Source organism: Microtus oregoni, unplaced genomic scaffold (assembly GCF_018167655.1).
Source record: "Microtus oregoni isolate MIOR12 unplaced genomic scaffold, Mior012 000033F_ref0000390, whole genome shotgun sequence".
NCBI classification, from domain to species: Eukaryota; Metazoa; Chordata; class Mammalia; order Rodentia; family Cricetidae; genus Microtus; species Microtus oregoni.
This window is the reverse complement of record NW_024543092.1, coordinates 26,453,011-26,474,021: the sequence shown is the minus strand read 5'-3', so window position 1 is coordinate 26,474,021 and position 21,011 is coordinate 26,453,011. Positions and strand designations below refer to the sequence as shown.

Sequence of the window (21,011 nt, the reverse complement as noted above, 5' to 3'; positions counted from 1 at the left end):
TCTTCCAAGCCCATCTTGTTTCCACCTTCAAGTATAAGGATTTTAGATGTCTTATAACCAACATTCTTGTGAATCCTAATGAGGGCTTTCCTCTCTGGAAGAATTTTGGAAACTTTCAGTTAGTGTCCTAAACCATCATATTCCTAAATAAATAGGTGAAGTATTAGGAAGAACTAACCCTCCAATGTTTTACTTCTGCAGCTACCTTTGGCATATTCCAATATCCTATGTCACTGATGGAAGAAACTATTCAGAATATCGATCAGTTTCACTACTGGACAAGAAATCAGGTGTGACAATAGTTAATTTTTTCTGATAAAAAATTACTAGTAATGTAATTTTAATAATTTGACCATAGGGCAGATAATAGATTTTATTTTACAGTGTGTAATTCTCAGATCTAGTGTCATAAATAATTATTTAACACTTTACTACAATAAGACTGACTGTTTATATGTATAGAATTGGCTTTTAGTTGTAAGAAATAAGGTTAAGAAGTTGCAAAGAATATTTTGACAATGTTTTATTGTTAAGTACTGCTTAAATATTTTATGTTTTAAAATAAGTAAAAGAACCAAGCATTTGCATTAAGTGTTATTATCTACTTTCTGATGGAGGAAGGTCATTGGCTAATAAAGGCACTGCCCTGGCCCATTTTATTGGTTAGAGGATAGGTGGGAGGAGTAAACAGAACAGGACGCTGGGAGGAAGAGGAAGTTAGCTCAGACACGACCACTGTCCTCTCGGGAGCAGACGCCTGAGAGAGACGCCATGCTCCTGGCTCCTGGGCAGACGCATGCTAAGAAGCTCCGACCCAGGATGGACATAGGCTAGAATCTTCCCGGTAAGCGCACCTAGGGGCGCAACACAGATGATTAGAAATGGGCTAAATTAATATGTAAGAATTAGCCTAGAAGAGGTTAGATAGAAATGGGCCAAGCGGTGTTTAAAAGAGTACAGTGTCCGTGTAATTATTTCGGGGCATAAGCTAGCCGGGCAGGCGGCTGGGGTGTTGGGGACGCAGCCCCGCCGCCGCCCTTATTACTTCAACTTTCAAGTCCTAGTCTGGGGCCAGTGCATTTAACAGGCATTTTATAGATTATTTATATGCATGATAAAGGTTGATTTATAACTTAGATTTACAGTAAATGCTCATTACAACATATCCTGTAGACATGTAGGTAGCCGGACTTTCTTTGGACCACCAGCTCCCACATAATGACATTGAGACTACTTATTAATTATGAAAGCTTGGCCTTAGCTTAGACTTGTTCCCAACTAGCTCTTAAAATGTAAATTAACCTGTTTATATTAACCTATGCTCTGCCACGTGGCTCATTTCCTCTCCTCGGTGCAATATGTCTGACTTCTGTGCCTCCTGGTGAATTCTCCACCTCTCAGGTTCTTCCCCCAAGTTCCTCTATCTCCCTGAAATGCCCACCTATCCTCTTCTGCCTAGCTACTGACCATTCAGCTCTTTATTAAAGCAATCAGGAGGTACCTTACCAGAAACACATCTTCACACTGTACAAAAAGATTATCTCATAACACATTTCCCTTTTTTCTGGCAATAAAAAATGGAATAAGGAACTATCATAACAAAAAGATAACGAGTCACAACAGTGACAGAGGCTGAGTATCCCTAATTGAGCTTCATTATAACAGTCAAAATATTTCATATTTATATCATTTTAGGTTTCAGGTTTCCACATTGGGAATGTTCTACTATTAAAATCTGTGCAAATAGCAGAAAATCTACAATGCTCCGAGATTTTAAATACTTCTGGTCCAAAGCTTTTCAGACAAGAGGCAATTGGTCTGTATATGCTTATCCATAAGCTATCCATAAAAAGCCACTGAAGTATAATTTCTAACCATTTGTGAAATACATCTGTGATACCTACACATATATCATTTTTATTTACATCCAAAAAGAACATAAGACTCTTGGGTTCTGTGAAAATCAGCCATGAATACTTTAGATTTATGAAAAAGGGAAAGTTCTTGCTTAGATCTGGATATGTTTTCAAATCTACATTTTTGATAGGTGAGTAAAGCCCAATTGCCTGATCACACCATGCCTCTCCCATTTACCACTTTACCGGCTTTTAGATTAGGTATTTGGCTCAGAGCCTACTCTAAAATAGGGTTGTGATAAGGATTTTTAGAGTTTATTTATATGGAGTGCCCAAAATCATGTCTGGTGTATGTTAAGTTTATGTTAGATTCCATTGCTAAGGCACTTACTAAAGAACCTTTAGGCATAGTGTATCTGCATTACATAAATTATGGAAAAAGTTTTCTAATGCCACCATAAGATTTTTTGTGCTTTCTTTGTCATTTTAAAATTTTTTACTTGAAATCATTATATATATATGATTTCCATCTCTTTCCTTTAAAAACATATATGATAATTGACACAGTCTTTCATTTTTATACCCATGATTCATCAATTCTTTATTAAAAATATTTCCTAATAAAGATATCAGATGTTAAGATATTTCCCCCATTTTGTCTTTTTCTTTTTATCAGTGCTTCTCAAAATTGAGGGCTATTACCTTTTGTGATTGGATACTCAAAACTAAGCTACCCGTCTGTATTGTACAGTAACAGTGGAGGCTGTCAGCTTCAATATATGAATGTGTCATTTCATTTCAGCTTTACCACACACTGCAGAAGAGTCACGGCACCTATGCATCAGTCTCACTGTTTGAAGCCCTCAGAGCAGAAAATGATCCCATCTCTTTGATTAATGTGTGAAAAAGTGCTGCTTTCCCTGGTGAAACAGAACTCTAAATATCAGAGTCCCTGAAGTGGTACTCTGAGCTGAGGAAGAGGAATACCCTTCCCCTCTGTTCCTTCAGCAGTATAGTCTAAATACAACAGAGCATTTAAAAAAGACCCAACAATGAACATTTGCAGATTTTCAAATAGTATTTAAATTTTTGCTGGTATTAGAAATAAGTAATAAGAAATCTGCTTCTGTCTGTTCTTTTAAAAAAAAACCTGTTTATATGTGTGTGGTGAACTCTTTGAGATTCATGCTGTATAAAATGGCTCTAACTTCCCTACTTAGTCCTTACACTAGTGAACTCTGTTACTGAAACAAAATAACAAATAATTTAAAAGGGGGAAAGATTTATTTCAGCTCAGTGTTTCACAGGTTTTAGTTCCTGGCTCTGGGAGATGGGGAGGAGAAGAAAAACATTGATGAGTTACATCTTTTAGAAACATTCCAAAGTAGTAACCTACTTCTTCCTCCAGACCCTACCTCATAAGTGCCCATTCTCTACCAACTTAACAGTGAGTTAACTAGTGACTTCTTAATGATTAGATTCTCTAGTTTTGGACCAAACCTTCAACTCATGAGTGTAGGAGGGACATACTATATACACAAACCATAGCCTCCCTCCTTTCCTCTCCCCACTATGCTTTCTCTTCCCCTCTTCTTCACTCTTCCCTCTTTCCCTCTCCCACTCTCTCCTTCCCCTCCACCTCCATCTATGTTTCCCCCCATCTTTCCTATTGCCACTACCTTCTCCCTCTTCTCCATCTGTTTTTCCCTTTGTCTCCCTTTTCTCCCTTTCAATCTCCCTTACCTGATGTACTCTAATTTTGCTGCACAGAATTTTTGCCGGCATCTTAACAAGCCATACTGTCTATTGTGTTTATTGTGTTTAATCCTTTTCTGTGCTGTTGTCTCTCCTTGAAGAACACCCTGACACCCCTTCCCTTGACCTCCTCCCATTAATTTCTCTGCCCTTAGCCATGGCTTGTTCCAGTCTTCATCCTAAGACAAGGTAGATTCCACTTTATAGTTTCAAATAACATTTTGTACTTTTCAATCAGAGTATTCTGTAAGTACTATGCACTTGTGTCTCTCTCCATGTTATATTTATCTCCCATTGAGGGTAAATATTGCGGTTCATAAATTGCTTTAATGAACTTAGTATGTAGTAGGTACATAAGCAATTACTGAATGAATAAATGAAATCACTGAATGTTAATTTTGACTATAGAAACGTATAAGGAAAGAACACTGAAAGCCAAAAGAGATGCCTTATTTCCCTTCATTGAAAAGACTCATAGTAAAAGGGAATATAAAAAAAGGAATAGAATTGTTGAATCTGAGACTGGAACTGGCCCAATTTGATGTAAGCAACATCTGTTTCCTGTTAGTAACTATGTAGTTCTCCAGTGGCTGTTGCTGCTTTAATTTCTGCCAGTTCAAATTTAAGAGTGCATATTGAAAACATACTGCTCTTAGGAGAAAATGTTTGACCCTGTGGACAGTTGAATCTTCTTGGCTCCTGATACCCCAGCAGTAATTTCTCTCAATTTAGTTGCATTTTAATTTTTTATATCCTCAAAATGTAGCAGAGAAAATGACTTTAGGCTTATTTTATTTCATACATTGCTGCAATATAGGCTCCTCTTTGGTTGCTGCAGTCTACAGTAGGGCTCCGCACTTAGCTTGCTGGTTAAATCTTGTGTAGAAGTTATATTCAATTAGTTTCTTTGCCCCTTTCCACTGTTGAATAATTGTTGTACATAATAACACAATAAAGGTTTTTCAGGTTACCCTAAAATTTTCAACCTTGTTCATTCTACCTTTCTGTTACCTATATTTTTTTTCAAACTTAAAATTCTTAACTGTAGGAGATACCTAATTTTAACTGGAAATTTTAATGTTACATTTCTGAAAAAGGGTATCACCATACCAGAAATATTGCTATGAAACTAAAAGATATATCATTGGAAGGAAAAGCAATTAGAAAGAAAAAGAAGGGGAGGTGACTTACTAACATACCTTTATATGCTGTAATCTGACCTTTTTTTTCCTACTTAATAAGATACAGAGTAAAGGAGTGATACAGGGATGGGGACTTTTGCATGGAGTGCAGTTAAACTGTGCACTGTAGTAACCCTGGAACAGACTTGATGTCATATTTTCTAATTTTTTAGTAAAAACATGTATGCTTTTTGTTTCAGTACTTTGATATTTCTTTATAAAACAGTAGTTGATTTTCATAACTTACAAATGTTTTTTAATTAATTAATTTATTTATTAAAGATTTCTGCCTCCTCCCCGCTACCACCTCCCATTTCCCTCCCCCTCCCCCGATCAAATCCCCCTCCCTCATCAGCTCAAAGAGCAATCAGGAATCATAATTAGATTATTTTGTCTGGGTTTTGCCATTTAAAATTAAATTGTTCACTCTCTATTTTATTATACAATAGACTAAAAACTGAACTGCTAATCTGTTAATGATTATAATAAATTGAAAACATATGAGAGTATTCTCATCTCATCTACATTTGAACTGGCAACCAGTTAGGTCTCTTATTAAAACAATTATTTTTGATACCTATGGTTTTGAGGTCCTGCATTCTAGTTCATTCAGAAGACATGAAAGGTCTCTCCTTCTGCTGTTGGCCGTGTTGCTTATGTTCTGGCAACGTGATGACAGTAATAATATACTCCCAGCTGCATTTCTTCTCTCTGCCATCTGGAGTTGGCCATGTTTGTAGTATAGCACATGCTCATCAGTGAAAATAGTCATTATGTCACTATTTCCTGAACCTATCCAATGAAACAATTGTCGTGCTTATCATTTTTAAATCAGTGGAGATAGGGCTCTGTGATCCTTCTTTCAGAGAATTTGTTTTTAAAAGCTCCATAGAAGATTCTGTTTGCAAATCCAAATGGAAAATATTGGTACTTTTTGGATTAGCTAATGATACAATTATTCTCATCAGTTGTAAGCCTGTTTATAATGTCCCTAACCTGGAACCATGACTTTTTTCATCACAAATACTCCTTAGAACTCCATACTACTCTGGAAAAAGAAATGAATTTATTTCATCTAATTGATCATTCCTGTCTGTTATTATGTCAAAAATAAAAGAAAAATTAATATTGAATCTTTTAATATAGAATGATAGTTTTATTAAGGTATAATTAGAAACATTTCCATCTTCATAATATCCAAAATATCAGCAAAATTAGAGTAATAAAAGGAATCAGACAAATTTTAATAATTCATTCTTTTGAACTTGACGAACTATAAGTAAAGCTTCAAGTACCTATATATCTTTCATTTTAAAAATGTGTTTCTAAAACACCTAGTATAAAAATAATTCACTATACATGTATTGTGATAGGGAAGTATTTTAAGTAATGTATTAAAATAGGAGACTGGCTAAAGTAGGACAAGTCCCGAAATGGAAAGTTGGATAGTTGGGGATCGCGTATGAAGACAATGGAAGTGAAGGGGTTGGGAATTCTTGAAGGTAAAAATGCAGGATGAACATCAACACATGTAGGACAACTGTAGGAAATACTACATTAATTAAAACAAGTACAGGGAAAACATGACACTAAATATACTCCACTATATTTTCATTGGTTTTGATTAGTTTTTTTTCTTTTTTTAAGGTAATAAAAATGTTTTTTATTTTAAGATAATAATTTGTCATTCAGACTTTAATATGATTTGAAACTATTTGTAATGACTTTAGTCATTTATTCATTCACTTGGTAAAGATTCGTAATCTCCTGCTAGGTACCTCACTATATCAACTGAGAGATTAGCAGTAAAGGATCAGTGAGCACACAGGGCTTTTGTTCTAGCAAATCATCACCTCAAGGTCTTTTCAAGCATGATCTTCTGCTGCAACTACGTCCTGTTGTCAACTTTTAATAACGTTTTTATTAGTAATTCTAAGCATATTGAAAATTCATCAGTATATTCTGTAGTCAGTTTCTTCTTGTTTGCGTATTCTGTCCCCCCCCCCAAAAAATTGGCATTTTTAACAATTTTCTCAAAACACACACACACACATGCATGCACATATGTATGTATATTTGTGTTAAAAAATACTTGGCATTATTCTGTTATTTTAACTCAACTGTTTCTTAACTTATGCCTAAAAACACCTTAAACCTTTCCTAATTTTTATTGTGTTAGCCTTGACGTATTTTCTAAATGACATTTTTTTTCTTAACTAGCACAGTAAAAGACAGAAGTTGAGAAGGGACATACTTGTACCGTTGCTCTACTCTTCACACTGTCCTTTCCCACCATCGCTCTCCTGTGCATGTTTTCTTAAGTCACTTAAAAGAATGACATTTTAGGCATCTTTTATTTTATGAAGCCTCTCCAGGCTGTCCTTCGGAGTGAAATATTTCTGTGTGCTTCCATGGAATGGTTTGTTTTCTTTTTCCACCAGTGACACTTAAGTGATATTATATCTAGATGTGTTTATCAGACCTTAAAAACAGGTCTGTTTGCTTTCTTCATCATTTGATCTCCAGTGCCTGTTCTAGAGCTAATAATTTAGGAGGATTAAATAATGTTTAAATGACTAGCAAACTTCATTGACGTGTGGAACATACTGTACCAGCATGTAGTCATTTAGTTTCTTAAAAGAATCATGGATATAAAAACATGCCTTGTTAACCAAAAAAAAAAAAAAAAAAAAAAAACCAACAACAAAGCCCTCTATTGTTTTTTCTCTTGTTGTTTTAATTTTTCTTCTCTTTTAGATATCATCAATCTTACAGAACAAGTACAGTGGGTCAAAGTCAACACAAATATGACCGGCTATTACATTGTTCACTATGCTGATGATGACTGGGCAGCTCTAATTAATCAGTTAAAAAGAAATCCTTTTGTTCTCAGTGACAAAGACCGAGCCAACCTCATCAATAACATCTTTGAACTTGCAGGGTAGAGTATACTTGATTTACATTGTTATTGTTATTTTTTAAGATGTTATTGCAGTAAAGAACAATTCAGAAAACATTTTGAAATAACAAGTATATATGACTGTTAAATATAGGTTTAGAAGATTTGGAAAATGTAGGTATGTTTATGGCTTTCAGAGATTTTATAATGTATTGGAAATACCAGCTGTAAACACATTGAGTAGATAGGTAGCATAAAACAGGATCAACTATTAGTTCAAGAATAGATACCGGGGGCTGGAGAGATGGCTCAGTGGTTAAGAGCATTGCCTGCTCTTCCAAAGGTCCTGAGTTCAATTCCCAGTAACCACATGGTGGCTCACAACCATCTGTAAAGAGGTCTGGCGCCCTCTTCTGGCCTTCAGGGATACAGGCAGAATATTGTATACATAATAAATAAATTTTAAAAAAAAAAAAAAAAATAAAAAATAAAAAAAAAAAAAAGAATAGATACCAACAAGCAGGATACATACTTTGTTCAGTAAAAATGTTGTAGGAATTCAAACTTCACATTAATTCATGAGAGAATTATCTTCAAGTAGTTGGCTTCTGTCTAAAGCTTAATGCTAACCTATTAATTGAATAGCATCTCTAATAATTGGGACATCCTCATATGTGTGTGACTTGCCTCCCCACCATGTACATTATAGAAACCCAAAGCCCAAAATGGCAGTGGCCTTTAATAAAGGTATCTTCTGAGTAATTTTCAATTTTAGATTGATTCTAGGCCTTGAAACACAAAGAATACTTATTATTACTTTCCATTTTTGACTTGTGTTTTAAATATGAAGTAGCCTTATTATATCCTTTCAAACATTACTGTTCTAACTTCTACAAACTGCCTATTGGGTTTGTTTGTTTGGGACAAGTGTTACTGTGTAGCCTTGGCTGGCCTGGAATTGGCTGTGTAGAACAGTTTGACTTCAATACCGCAGAGGTTTACCTCTCTTCCCCACCTAACTGCTTCGTTTTTAAAAGTTACTCACTGTAAACTCACAATGGACCATGTCTTAACAAATGTGGCAGACTTATTACAACAAGAAATGCAATCTGTCTGTTTTCTGATTCAGATACTGACTGAGTATGACACTCCCAATCATGGGGTAAATTGAAGGGATTAGTGAATAAAATCAATAGTAGTCATCTTTTCCAAGATACTTTTACTAAGTCAGTAGCAATAGGTGACTTCTAAATCCAAAAATGAGCTGTTGTATATCTGTTAAAATGCATCTTTACCTGTGAGCCACTTAAATATAATTACAAGAGTCTAACTTTGCCTAATATTACTATAAACGTAAGTTTCTTGTCTGCAGACTCACTGACTCACTTTAAAGTTTCCCTCCATGTTATGTGTATCTCAGCAAATTTACACTTCCTATTTATTTATTCTTTAGCCTTGGCAAAGTGCCTATTCGGATGGCATTTGATTTGATTGACTATCTTAGAAATGAGACCCACACTGCACCCATCACTGAAGCCCTGTTCCAGACAGGCCTCATTTATAACCTCCTGGAAAAACTGGGACATATGGACCTGGCCTCAAGATTGGTGGTAAGTCTTTCTTTTTTCAGTTTCTTTTGTGACTTACCTTTAATACTGTTATTTGAATTTCTATTCAGGTCTTAACATGCCTTTTAAAAAATTAAACAGAGCTGGAGAGATGGCTCAGCAGTTAAGAGCACATCTACTCCAGCTGGACAGCAAAGGAACCAGCATAGGACCAAACTAGACCCTTGGAATGTTGGTGACAGTTGTATGGCTGGGACAGACTGCAGGGCCACCAGCAGTGGCACCAGGATTTATCCCTACTGCTTGTACTGGCTTTTTGGGAACCTATTCTCTTTGGATGGATTACTCAGCCCAGATATAGTAGGAAGGGCCTTGAACCTTCCCCAAAGCAATGTGCCTTAACCTCTCTGAGGAGTGGATGGGGGGTAGGGTGAGGATTAGGTGGACCGAATAGGAGGAGGGGAGGGAATAGGAACTGAGATTGGTATGTAAAGTGGAAAAAAAAATGATAGTTTGTTTTCTTTTTTAAAAAAGTAGAATTATTTTTTAAAAAAGAAATCAAATGGTTAGATTCTAATTTCTTTATTTTACTCATTATAAAAATCTCTGCTCTGGATGAAAAATGCCAGTCCTTATTATGAAGAGTTGGCTCAGCTTTTATATGAAATAGTATTGTTTGAATATCAAAATATAGACATTTGACTGCTACCAAATGGAGCCATCTAAAAGGAAAATATCTTTGGGAACCCTCTTTTGTTTTTACACACATTAAAATAAGGTCTTTTAGAAAATAGATCTCTTATTAATTTGTTAGTGGTCTTTTTAAAATGCAGTATGTTCTAAAAATTACCTGCTTAGGAGTTGTTACCGACTACCCTCCCATGAGCAATGCTGCTGGTACATAGCAGTGACTGTACCCATTTCCAAGGAGTCTTCAACTTAGTAAGACCAGTCACCTGATAGTGTTCAGCTGTTAACTTTTTATACTTCAACAATAATTAACTAATTATCTTAGTTTCCTAGTATTGCCTTAATTTATTACTACAAACTTGATATACAGAAATAGCAGGAATTTATTTATTATGCCTCTGGAGGCTAGAAGTCAAGGTGTTGGCAGGGTAGACTGTCTTGTAAAGGATAATCTACTACCTACCTTTCTCTTAACTTTTTTTTTTTAAAAATATATATATAGCTTTAATGTAGAAATAGACTTACAGAACCACCGTTCCCGCGGAGACCAGGAAAGCAGAAGCGAGAGCTCGGAGGTTGCTCGCCAAATTTATAGGCAGACATTAGCCCGAGGCGAACACGCCCCTTAAGGGGCGGGACTTATCCCTACACTGATTCACTTATTTAAGTAGTCACATTTAAAACAGCAGGATTTTTATGAAAGTAGAATTATGTTAGTAAAATGCTTATCATATTTTCAAATATACTGAAAATATTTTGAGAATCTCTCTTAATCATTTGGTATAAGGAGACTAGCAAAATCAAGCCCTCTCATTGTGGGGTGTGGGTGCTTAAAGCTTAGTCTAAGCATCCTCAAGTGTCAGGCTTTCTCTGCTCCAGTGCTTCAAAGTGCCATTTCCACTGGTGTTGCTGTGTCTCTCCACTGAGGTTTATGAAGATAAAATTCTAAGTTGTAACTGTCCCACACATTGTTTCTTTGTTTCTGGTTATAAGTACTTTTAAATTTTCTTTGATTCTTCGTTCGTTTGGGACAAAAACAGTAGACATATGATCTGTGTCTTTATGCTTTTGAGTGGGTCGATCAATTAAAGACAGCAGGTACCAATACAGACGCAGGAGCCCAGTGGGATGCCCTGCATTGACAGGTAGCACAGCCAGTATCTTCCAATTCCACGTTCTCCCACCTCAAACATTCCACAAGGTATCTAGTCTCTATTTGTCTTTAAACAAACAAAGGCAAGTTGATGTGTTATCACAAGCCTTGAGAACTTCTTATACCAATTCTTCTTGTCTTTAGGGATGGATGGTGATCTTCAAGAAAAGCATAATACTTTGAAAAAACTTAAACTGAATTTGGGGGGTTAAAAGATTTTTTCATAACTCATCTATGATACTTTATTATTGGGATGAGGTAATGTGTTAGGTTTTCTGTTGCTGTGATGAAACACAACGATCAAAAGCAACTTGGGTAAAATTGTTTTTCACTATATTACCAGTTATTGGGCCATCACTGCAGAAAATCAGAAACTCTGATAGTGCAGGAACCTGGAGGCAGGAGCTAATGCAGAGGCCATGGAGTGCTGCTTACTGGCTTGCTTCTCATGACTTGCTCATCCTGTTTTCATTAGCACCCAGAACCAATTAGCCACCAATTACTAATTAAGAAAATGCTCTGCCAGCCTGCCTACAACCAGATCTTACGGGGATAGCTTCTCATTTGAGGATCCATTTACTATAGTTTCTCATTTGAGGATCAGATAACTATAGTTTATGTCAAGTTGACATAAAAGTAGCCAGCACAGGTCGGATGGTGGTGGTGATGTAAAGTAACTGGTAAGGAGAAATTCACTGGTGCTTAGATACTGAGGAGAAGGGACATCAATTGATTTTGTTTGTTTAAATTTGATCCTCCTTATGTATAGCTTGTAGATATATTCTTTACTGAGAAAAAAAACTAAGCATTTTATATCAAAGTTTTTCTCCTCTAGGATTTCCTGGGTGCATATTTTTTACAGTATTGTTAAATCTTGTGTATCTTCTCCCTCTGTGGTGCACAATAAATTGCAACAGAATATTCCATATTCTGTGAATAGCTTTTATGCTTCTGTGTAGGAGAGAGATTAAAAGGGGGGTTGCTGATTCTATAATACACACATATTTCACAATAGCTTCTCATTCAGAACTAACTGTAACAATGAATTGTATAGAATAGCAGATGAGATTGAACAATTGTCCTCAGGGTATTTTGATCACATGTAGATTAAGTATATGTAAATGAAATTTTATTGTCTCTATAGTTTACAAACAATTCTACTAAAACAAAGTAATGTATATGTACCATGTACACAAAACTGAAGAGTTAGAAACATAAATCTAGATGAATAACATTTGGATGTGCACTATACATCTATTTTTACATTTTTCTGTAACTTTGACTATTTTACATTAAAAATGGGAATATATACTATTCCCTAGAGACCTCATTTTCTTTTAAGTTTTTTTTTTAGGTTAATTTGCTATGACCTTAAACTAGGTGGTATATTAAATATGTTTAAGTATTAAATCATTAGTAAAGAAACGTATTTTAGCAGAACATAGTAACATTTACTTGTAATCTCAGCAAGGAAATTGTGCGTTCAGGGCTAGCCTGGTCTATATTTATTACAATAAACAGTAATAGTGGTATATTCTCTCTCTTATTTTTGAATTTGTCAATACAGAAATCATCAGACAAGGAAATTCCAGCAGTTGGATGATATTTTAGGTAGGAAGGAGGTAGCTTTTAGTCGAGTACACACAGAATAAAGGTTCTCTACGGTGTAGACACCGGAAAATCTTCCTGAGTTTAGTTGTATCATTCTTAAGTCTTACTTGTCTGTAGCTTTGTTATTGGGTACTTCATACCAGCTAAATGTAGGTTTTATATGTCAGTTAATATTTAATAAGTAATATCTTGTCATTTTTTTCTTATTGGGTAAATCTTGGAGAAAAGATATGTAGTTGTACTGATTTCATAATTTATTGAATTATTAATATCATTATAATCATATTTCATTATTATAGACCAGAATATATAAATTGCTCCAGAACCAAATCCAGCAGCAGACTTGGACTGATGAGGGCACGCCATCTGCTCGAGAGCTCCGGTCAGCCTTGCTGGAGTTTGCCTGTGCCCATAACCTAGATAATTGTACAACTGAGGCCACAAAGCTGTTTGACAATTGGATGGCATCAAACGGAACTCAGAGGTGAAGTGTACATCTGCTTGAATGGATCTTTCCCTTCATTATTTCCTAAAGAAGGAAGGAATGATATTCTGCTATGTGCATGTGCCAAATTTAATGCATTTTTTATGAGATTTGAATTGCTTCTGCTTCTTGGCATTGTAAATCTGCGGTGAATTTGAGCATATAATTAGCTTTGGCAAATCTGATTTAAATTCTTTCAGTATATATTCAAAAGTGCTATTGCTGGATCATAGAGAACTTTTATTTGTTTTGTTTTTATCATGTGCATATATATGTGTGTTTGTGCGAGAACTCACATGTAGGGAGCCAGAAAACAATCCTAAGTGCCAAATCCTCAGAAACACTTTTTTTAGATAGTGACTTCCCCTAAATAGTCTAGATTGAGTGGCCAGAGAGCCCCTGGGATTTCAAGTTTATACCACCCCTTGACTTTATTCTGTTGGTTCTGGAGATCAGACTCAAGTACTCATGCATGCTCGGCAAGCACTGAACTATTTTCCCTAGCATTCCATTTTTAATTTTTAAGGACTTTCATGATATGTTTCCCATAGTAAGTATGTGATTTTATGTCCACTAACAGAGTATAAATATTCCAGAGTTTTTTGTGTGTTTGTTTGTATTGTTTTGCTTTTGTTTTTTGTTTGTTTGTTTTTACACAACGTTGCCACAACGTGTTTTCTGGTTTTGTTTGGTTGATGTGGTTTTGAGATAGGGTCTCACTGTGTAACCCTTGTTGGTCTACCTCTGCCTCCTGAGTACTGAGGTTAAAACAAGCACTTTCATATTTTGCCTAGTTTTCTGTTTCATTTATTTGTATTTAAAACTTTTTTCCCCCTGTGGTGTTGAGGATCTAACTCACAGTCTCACACTTTCTGGACAAATGCTCTACCATTGATCTCTGTCCACCCGTCTCCAACTGACCAGCACTGGAATCACAAGTGCATGTCCCATACTTAGTTCTGTTGTACCTGGGCGCTAGTTACTGAGCTCAGGTCCTCACGCTTGTGTGGCAAGTACTTTAAATGGTGGTGATGCACGATATCTCCACAGAAAACCCTAATTTTCTGACGTTTTGATAACAGCTATTTCTCAGAGTATGATGGCTGTCTCCTTTCATTTAGAAGTGAAACGACTGGTGGGGTGAGCAGTTAGGAGAAATGTTCTGGATATGATTAATTCTTTCCAGGTTCCTTATTGAACATTTTAGAGCAATGATTAAAATATTTGGAAAGCTGAGACAGGGAATTTGAATAAGGTTCTGAAATCTGTCCTAGCTCTAAGACCTAAATAAAGGCAGTTGTGTTTCACCCCCTTCCTGCCTCCTAAGCATACATTTGCTGCTCAATTTATACCATCACATTTAGCAGACTGTATTATAATGCATATAGTTATTCTGTGTACTTTGGGATAGCCCATGATCTCCTACAGAGAAAGGGGTGTGTTTCATTCCTTCCCAGTATGCAGGTACATGTCTTCTCAGTAAATAATTATTATATTAAATTCAACTTACGTTCTTTAAGGTCATAACTATAGGAAGGTAGCAGTCACTGAATTACCTTTTTACTCATTTCTAAAAACTGTATGAAGATTAACTATTATTTGGACCCAGAAACACTACCAGTCAATTTCTTGCCTTTGTAGTCAGATATTTTTTCCTTGTTATTCTCATGTTTCACTCTCTTTTGTAGCCTGCCTACTGATGTCATGACCACTGTGTTCAAAGTTGGAGCAAGAACCGAGACAGGCTGGTCATTCCTCTTAAGCATGTATTTCTCCATGGGCTCTGAAGCAGAAAAGAACAAAATACTTGAAGCTCTTGCTAGCTCAGAGGATGTACAGAAACTTTACTGGTATGGAACCGTTCAAAGAATACGATACAAAGAAACCAAAAGATAAAAGCACTTTGCTCTTTAGGACAGGAGCCCGTTTTCTCTTGAACTCTCACTGACTTCTTCTTAGACCTGAATTGGACAAGGTTGTGATGAGTTTTCATGAACCGGGCTTCAGCTTGAGGATTGAACTTAACAGATGGTTCAGAATGCACTTTGTTTGAGAGATTTGAAGATATTAGTAATCATAAACCCCATCTGTGCCCTGCTGGGAAATGTTGTCCTCCCTTGGCATGATGTGCTAAAATCTGCTGTACTAGATATCAATCTACTCATGCTGTCACTTTGCAAATGGAAACATTTCAGAAAAAGAGAACTATTTTTCTATCTTCCTTTGAATTTATTGCTCATACTTCTTCCTAATGTCCAACTACCTGGCCTAGGAATGGAAACATCATGTGGGTGGAAAAAAGGCAGTCAGACCTGACAAAGAGAACAGGAAGAGACAGAGTTAAAAAGGCTCAAGTGTCCAAGGAGATTCAAAGCGCATACACCTTAGGACGTAGATACTGAAAGCCATACCAGGGATAGAGAGAGCATCTTAGCTTCATTGCTTCTCTTATATACGTTCACGCAGCTAAATCCTAACAGTGTCCCAGAGACATCCTTGGACACCGCCCAGATCCACTTTCTAAATGATACTTTGTAAATAAGCATGATCTTTACAGCAATGGCTAGACTCTGACCTTAGCACAACATTCTGTAAACTCCCATTATACATATGCAAACAGTACCTGAGCACAGGGAGTAAGATGTGAAAATGCTTCTTCGGACCCTTCATCTTGTCCTCTTCCTTTGTTTTTTAATAGTATCAGGTCTGTGGGTTTGCAAGCTGAAGTATACAGGCTAAATATTCCTGACCTGAAAAACCAGAAAATATGCTAGTTTCCAAAATTGTAGTAAGTTGCAGAATTTTTTCCTTGATATATTGTAAATCGTTATATAACAACATGAGTATGTGTATCATAATGATTAAAATAATTGACAGGTTTTAACTTGTGTACTAATCTTAGCCTAGTCCAACCTGAATTAGCTCGAATAGATAGAGGTTTACATTGGAACCCAGTGCTAATACAAGTTTGGTCATCACTTCAAATACAATAATTTTGAAGGCTAAATCTGTTTTTTTTTTTTTTTTCAGGTTAATGAAAAGTAGCCTTGATGGTGATATCATCCGAACACAGAAGTTGTCACTTATCATCAGGACAGTGGGCAGGCACTTTCCTGGACACTTGCTGGCCTGGGATTTTGTTAAAGAAAACTGGAATAAGCTTGTACATAAGTAAGATTCTTGGGGAATGACTGAATTCCATATCCTCAGACTGTGCATTTACAATAGGCTCCCGGTGCTTTGCTGGCTCCTGGGTTCTGATTTGTCCTAAGTGGGGAAATACTTCTTAAGCAACAACTTTCTATATTTAGAAGCATTGCACTCAGCAGTGGTGTCCATTGAAACACTGGTCAAGGTCAAGTACACCTTACAAGCTGTTCGTCCTAGCACAGTTCCAGACTGTTTCAGAATAGGTGCTGTATGTGTTAGAACTATTTCTTGATTGCCAAGACATCAGTTAAGGAACCACACTTAGCTAGGTAGCACATGTATTCTTCTCTTAAAACAATAATAATGTTTCTGGGTATTGATGATTTTTGAGAGCCAGATTAAAATTCTACCTGAATACCCCAAGCTCCCACCTCCTTTCCTGCCCACTGGCAGTAGTGTGTAAAGACACCCCAACTTCTGGGCTGTATTTCCAAGAGGAAACCCCCGCTCTGCCTTTCCAGTATAGCATTTCCTTCATGCTCTAGAACGACAGTTCTTTGGTTGTCAGAACCTGCTTAATTTTTCTCTCTTATTATTTGTGTTTCTTCAGGTTCCATCTGGGCTCCTATACCATACAGAGTATTGTTGCTGGGTCAACTCACTTGTTTTCAACGAAGGCACATTTGTCTGAGGTTGGTTGTACACAATTCTAGGAAGGAAGCTGCATGGTCTCCTTTTAGGCTGCTCTGTTTAAGTGAAATAGAGACTTTTCATGCTAATTCCAGTCTCTTCCATCTTCTTTTATCAGTGGTAATGATTCTACATTGAGATTATTTTTAAACAGTTGCATATATAGCAAGGAGGTGAAGTGAAGTTCTGGTTCCATTCTCAGCACTACTTGCTCTCTCCTCAATAAAAGTAATTGAAGTAAGAATGAAATTATTTTTGAAGAATTCCATTCAAAATGTGAATTTATTTATCAAGTCTAATTTTAAATTGCTTTAATTTTCTTCAGAGTTCTTTTTTATTTTAAGAAATAATATGGAAAGAAGAATTAATAGACACAGGAGTAAAGGCACCAGCAATGAAGAAAAGATATTACCACACTTGATAGATGCAAATGCTTTGGCTGTAGGGCTGCTATTTCCAAGGTGTCAAATCTTGGAGCTACCATTACAAGGTCAGGGGAACCTCGGTCTCTCCTGTTTAAAATGCTTCTCTGGTGTTTGCAGGTCCAGGCATTCTTTGAAAATCAGTCAGAGGCAACCTTGCAGCTTCGCTGTGTCCAAGAGGCTTTGGAAGTTATTCAGCTGAATATCCAGTGGATGTCAAGGAATCTGAAAACTCTGACATTGTGGCTGTAGCACACACAGCTGACCTTCCGGTGCCCACAGCTCTGCTGGTTTTGTAAAGGTTGAAGTGAAGGCAGGCATGCTACTGAGTTGTTTTGCACTGTTAGGAGTTCTAGTTAGCTCAGGGCCCAATTGTGTTTTTCATGTCTTTTCTGAAATGTGTTTAGGCAGTAAGTAATTATTTATTACAAAGTTATGTTCACCTGTATGCCCACCATCTACAAAAACAATGAGTAATTTTGCTTTGGACACACAAATGGAGAAAAAGGTCATATTTGAAATTGTGTTCCATTTTTTAGTGTTCAGAAAGTTATTGACACAGTGCAACCAAGGAAAGTCTGCTGTAAGAGCTACCCTATTTGCAGGCTGTTGATTGGTCAGCTATTTGCTGCGTCTTGTTGATAGATGCTCCTGGGATGTGGTAGTTAGCCTGGAAGAGTCAAGCAAAAAAGGCATTGAAGATACAGCTGTAGACAACTGACCTCAGGTATGCAGGTCTGCCCTGATTGGGGGTCTTTTAAAAATGTTTATATCTATATTATAATTTTTCCTGCAGAATAACCAGGTTCTAAAGATTTTTCTCATTTCTGTTGAACTGAACAGATGAACATACAGGTCCAAAATCTCAGTTTTCCAAATATTTAACACTTTCAGCTTCATCTTTATGGCACTACTGTAAGAAGGTGTTTTGAACTGAGTTAATGTTCATTATTTTATCATGAGTTCCAGTACCTTCCAACTCTATACACTTGGTTAGTCCTGCTGGTAGACTTTCTGCTGTAGAGGAGTATTTCTGTGCTTTGGCAAGCTTTCTGTTAAGCAGCACTGGTGTTTTTGTCGTTATTTTCCCAACAAGAATGTAATTTGTTTAAGTTGCCTTTTGACCTAACAAATCATACCATTTTCTCTGTGAATCATATCCATGTGGGGTTTTTTTTTAATTTTATGTTAGAGTGTATATTAGAAGCATTTCTCAAGAAATTAAAGCATTTTATTTTGAAGTTCACCATAGTACCTTAAAGGGACAATGAGAGAGTGTGGAAAAGGAATAGTTGAACATATGGTGGGCTATGAATTCTTTTCTTCACTGTTTAAAACAGTGATTTTGTTTAGTTGAAAAAAATAGCTTTTTTTCTTTTCTTTTGGCCAAACTAATGTTAAAAAGTGGCCAAGGATCAAGCAAAGGAATCGTGAGGGAGGGTATCCAGAGCAGAATGCGGGCGTTTTCACTCCTTTTGAAGGAGAAATACTGTACTTGAATTTTTTGAGCTATGCAGACTTATTCTTAGTTTGTTGTGTTTCTTTGATTCTTAGGGGAGGATTTTTCTTCTTAATAACTCATGAGAATTCTATATTTTGTTTGAAAACTGTCCATGTACATAAAAAGGGAATTACTCATTTGTGAACACTGAAAACACTCCACAGTCAGACCATAGAAAGACCACTTTTTTTATTCAGCTGTTGTAAAGTTAGAATACGTGGAGTTGAATACAAAGTTATAGTTTATTTTATGAAAATATTTTTATATAACAAAATTTTAATGGCTGACAATCTGAAAATAGCCTACTGTAATCCTAGTGTTTGCTCTCAGTTTAGTCTTTTCTAAACATTTTTGTGTTTTTGAGTAGAAAATGTTATTCCTGAGAATCTCAGAATCATCTTGATATCTTCGTGAAATAGTTAATTGTAGATCTTTATTTCCTTTGTGCTTTTGGTAAATGAATGGTAGTTTAGTTGATACTGAAGGTTAGGGGATTTTGTATTTTTAGAGTGAAGGAAAAATATCTTGTGGGTTTGGTTGCCTCCTTTTGGTTTTTTACCATGTTGTATTACTAAATTCTACTTTGATACAGAGTTTAACTTTTGCTACTTCTCAAGACCAGTTCAATCTTGAGATTTACCTGCCCATCTTGGCATTGATCCTAAAATCTATGTAACTCTGCATATGGCAAATCTTGTCTTAAATAACTCTTTCTTCCATGTATGGATGTGAATGTGTGTGGTGTGCAGTATTGTACATAGAGTCTTATGAGGCTATGTGCAAAAAAAAAAGAGGTAATTCTTGATTTATTAATGTCAGAAGCTATTCATTCCCAGGATACTGGAGCCATAATATTTTCACTCTTACCGGTAATCTTCACCTCAATTGTTTTTAATTTTGATAGGCCTACTCTTAATTTCCCCACAGAATTCTGTAAATTTTCATGTTTTGTTAGCCTGCTTATGTACATCTTCTTACAACTAACTCAAAGTCAAGAATGTAAGGCTGAGAGGTAGCATTTATAGTCTCATAGTATATTGGTAGCATTCAGATTTTCCTCCTCCAAAATTTACCTTGCATTCTGTACTTCTAGGAAGGAAGATTGACTCTCAGGGGTCAGCTTGTGCTTTGAGCATAATCCCTGACATCACTGGGTAGCAAGCAGTTAAGAGTGTTCTGTTGACTACAGAGAAAGGGTGTACTTGAATTTAATGTGAAGGCATATATTGATTATTAGGAAAAATAGAACTGGAAAAATAGAAATTCTAGATTTGTGGAAAAATTCATTTGGAGATCTGAAAGTTAGGAATTGGAAGAGGTAAATTTACTCTACTAATATGGAGTTAGCTATGATAAAGTAATGGCAGTTTACCCCCAGAAACTTGTGCCTTCTCTGTCTCATTTTGTCTTTAAAAATGAAATTGTATTTGTCGATGTTCAGTGTTTACAAACTTTCTTGCTGTCACGGGTTCTACCTAACTAGTTTTCTTTGCCATGTGTGTTTTCATTTTATGAAACTTTAGCCACTATTAGAACAAAAGCTTCCAGAAGAGTCCTGGGTATAAAAAACAAATCTAGCTGCATCAGGTTTACTGGGTACCAAACAATTCTTTCTGATTGATTATTGGGAAGCAAGAAATAAAAATTAAGTTTTGTGTTTGTTGCATGATTGATATTCTGTTGTTGAATCGGACTTTAAAGGTACGTAATATAAAGAACCTAGAATGATAAATTTCAATCAGACTGCTTAGCACTTATATATGAACGTGTTCCGTGGGTTTCAGGGATGGCACAGTACATCTCAAGTGCACTATTACTGAGGACTACAGTCCCAGACTGAGTTCACAGATAGGAAAGGGTTGATTTATATGGGCCTCTAAGAACTGGGATCATAGGTATAATATAGATTCCCCCCCCCACCCTGACCTTACTTTTATTTATACAGAATGAATTCTCTTTTTTGGAAATGTTCTGTCTTCTTAGATTTGTAGTTCTTAAAACTCAGATATATATTTTTCTGGGCTTTGTGTTCTTTTATTTTGTTCTTAAAT

At 36.1% G+C, this 21,011-nt stretch overlaps 1 protein-coding gene across 2 annotated transcripts in view; it reads left to right on the top strand.

Moving 5' to 3' along the window:
- The window catches only part of LOC121466643 (leucyl and cystinyl aminopeptidase), a 96,563-nt gene extending 75,941 nt beyond the window's left edge, over positions 1-20,622 (top strand). For both annotated transcript variants that reach the window (XM_041680430.1, XM_041680429.1), the window contains exons 11-18: positions 202-290; positions 7,550-7,733; positions 9,145-9,301; positions 13,013-13,197; positions 14,886-15,047; positions 16,228-16,368; positions 16,958-17,039; positions 17,580-20,622. In XM_041680430.1, coding sequence (XP_041536364.1) covers positions 202-290; positions 7,550-7,733; positions 9,145-9,301; positions 13,013-13,197; positions 14,886-15,047; positions 16,228-16,368; positions 16,958-17,039; positions 17,580-17,711 — 1,132 coding nt within the window. In that variant the 3' untranslated portion in view covers positions 17,712-20,622. The remainder of the gene's footprint in view (positions 1-201; positions 291-7,549; positions 7,734-9,144; positions 9,302-13,012; positions 13,198-14,885; positions 15,048-16,227; positions 16,369-16,957; positions 17,040-17,579) is intronic.
- The last annotated feature ends 389 nt before the right edge of the window (positions 20,623-21,011 follow it).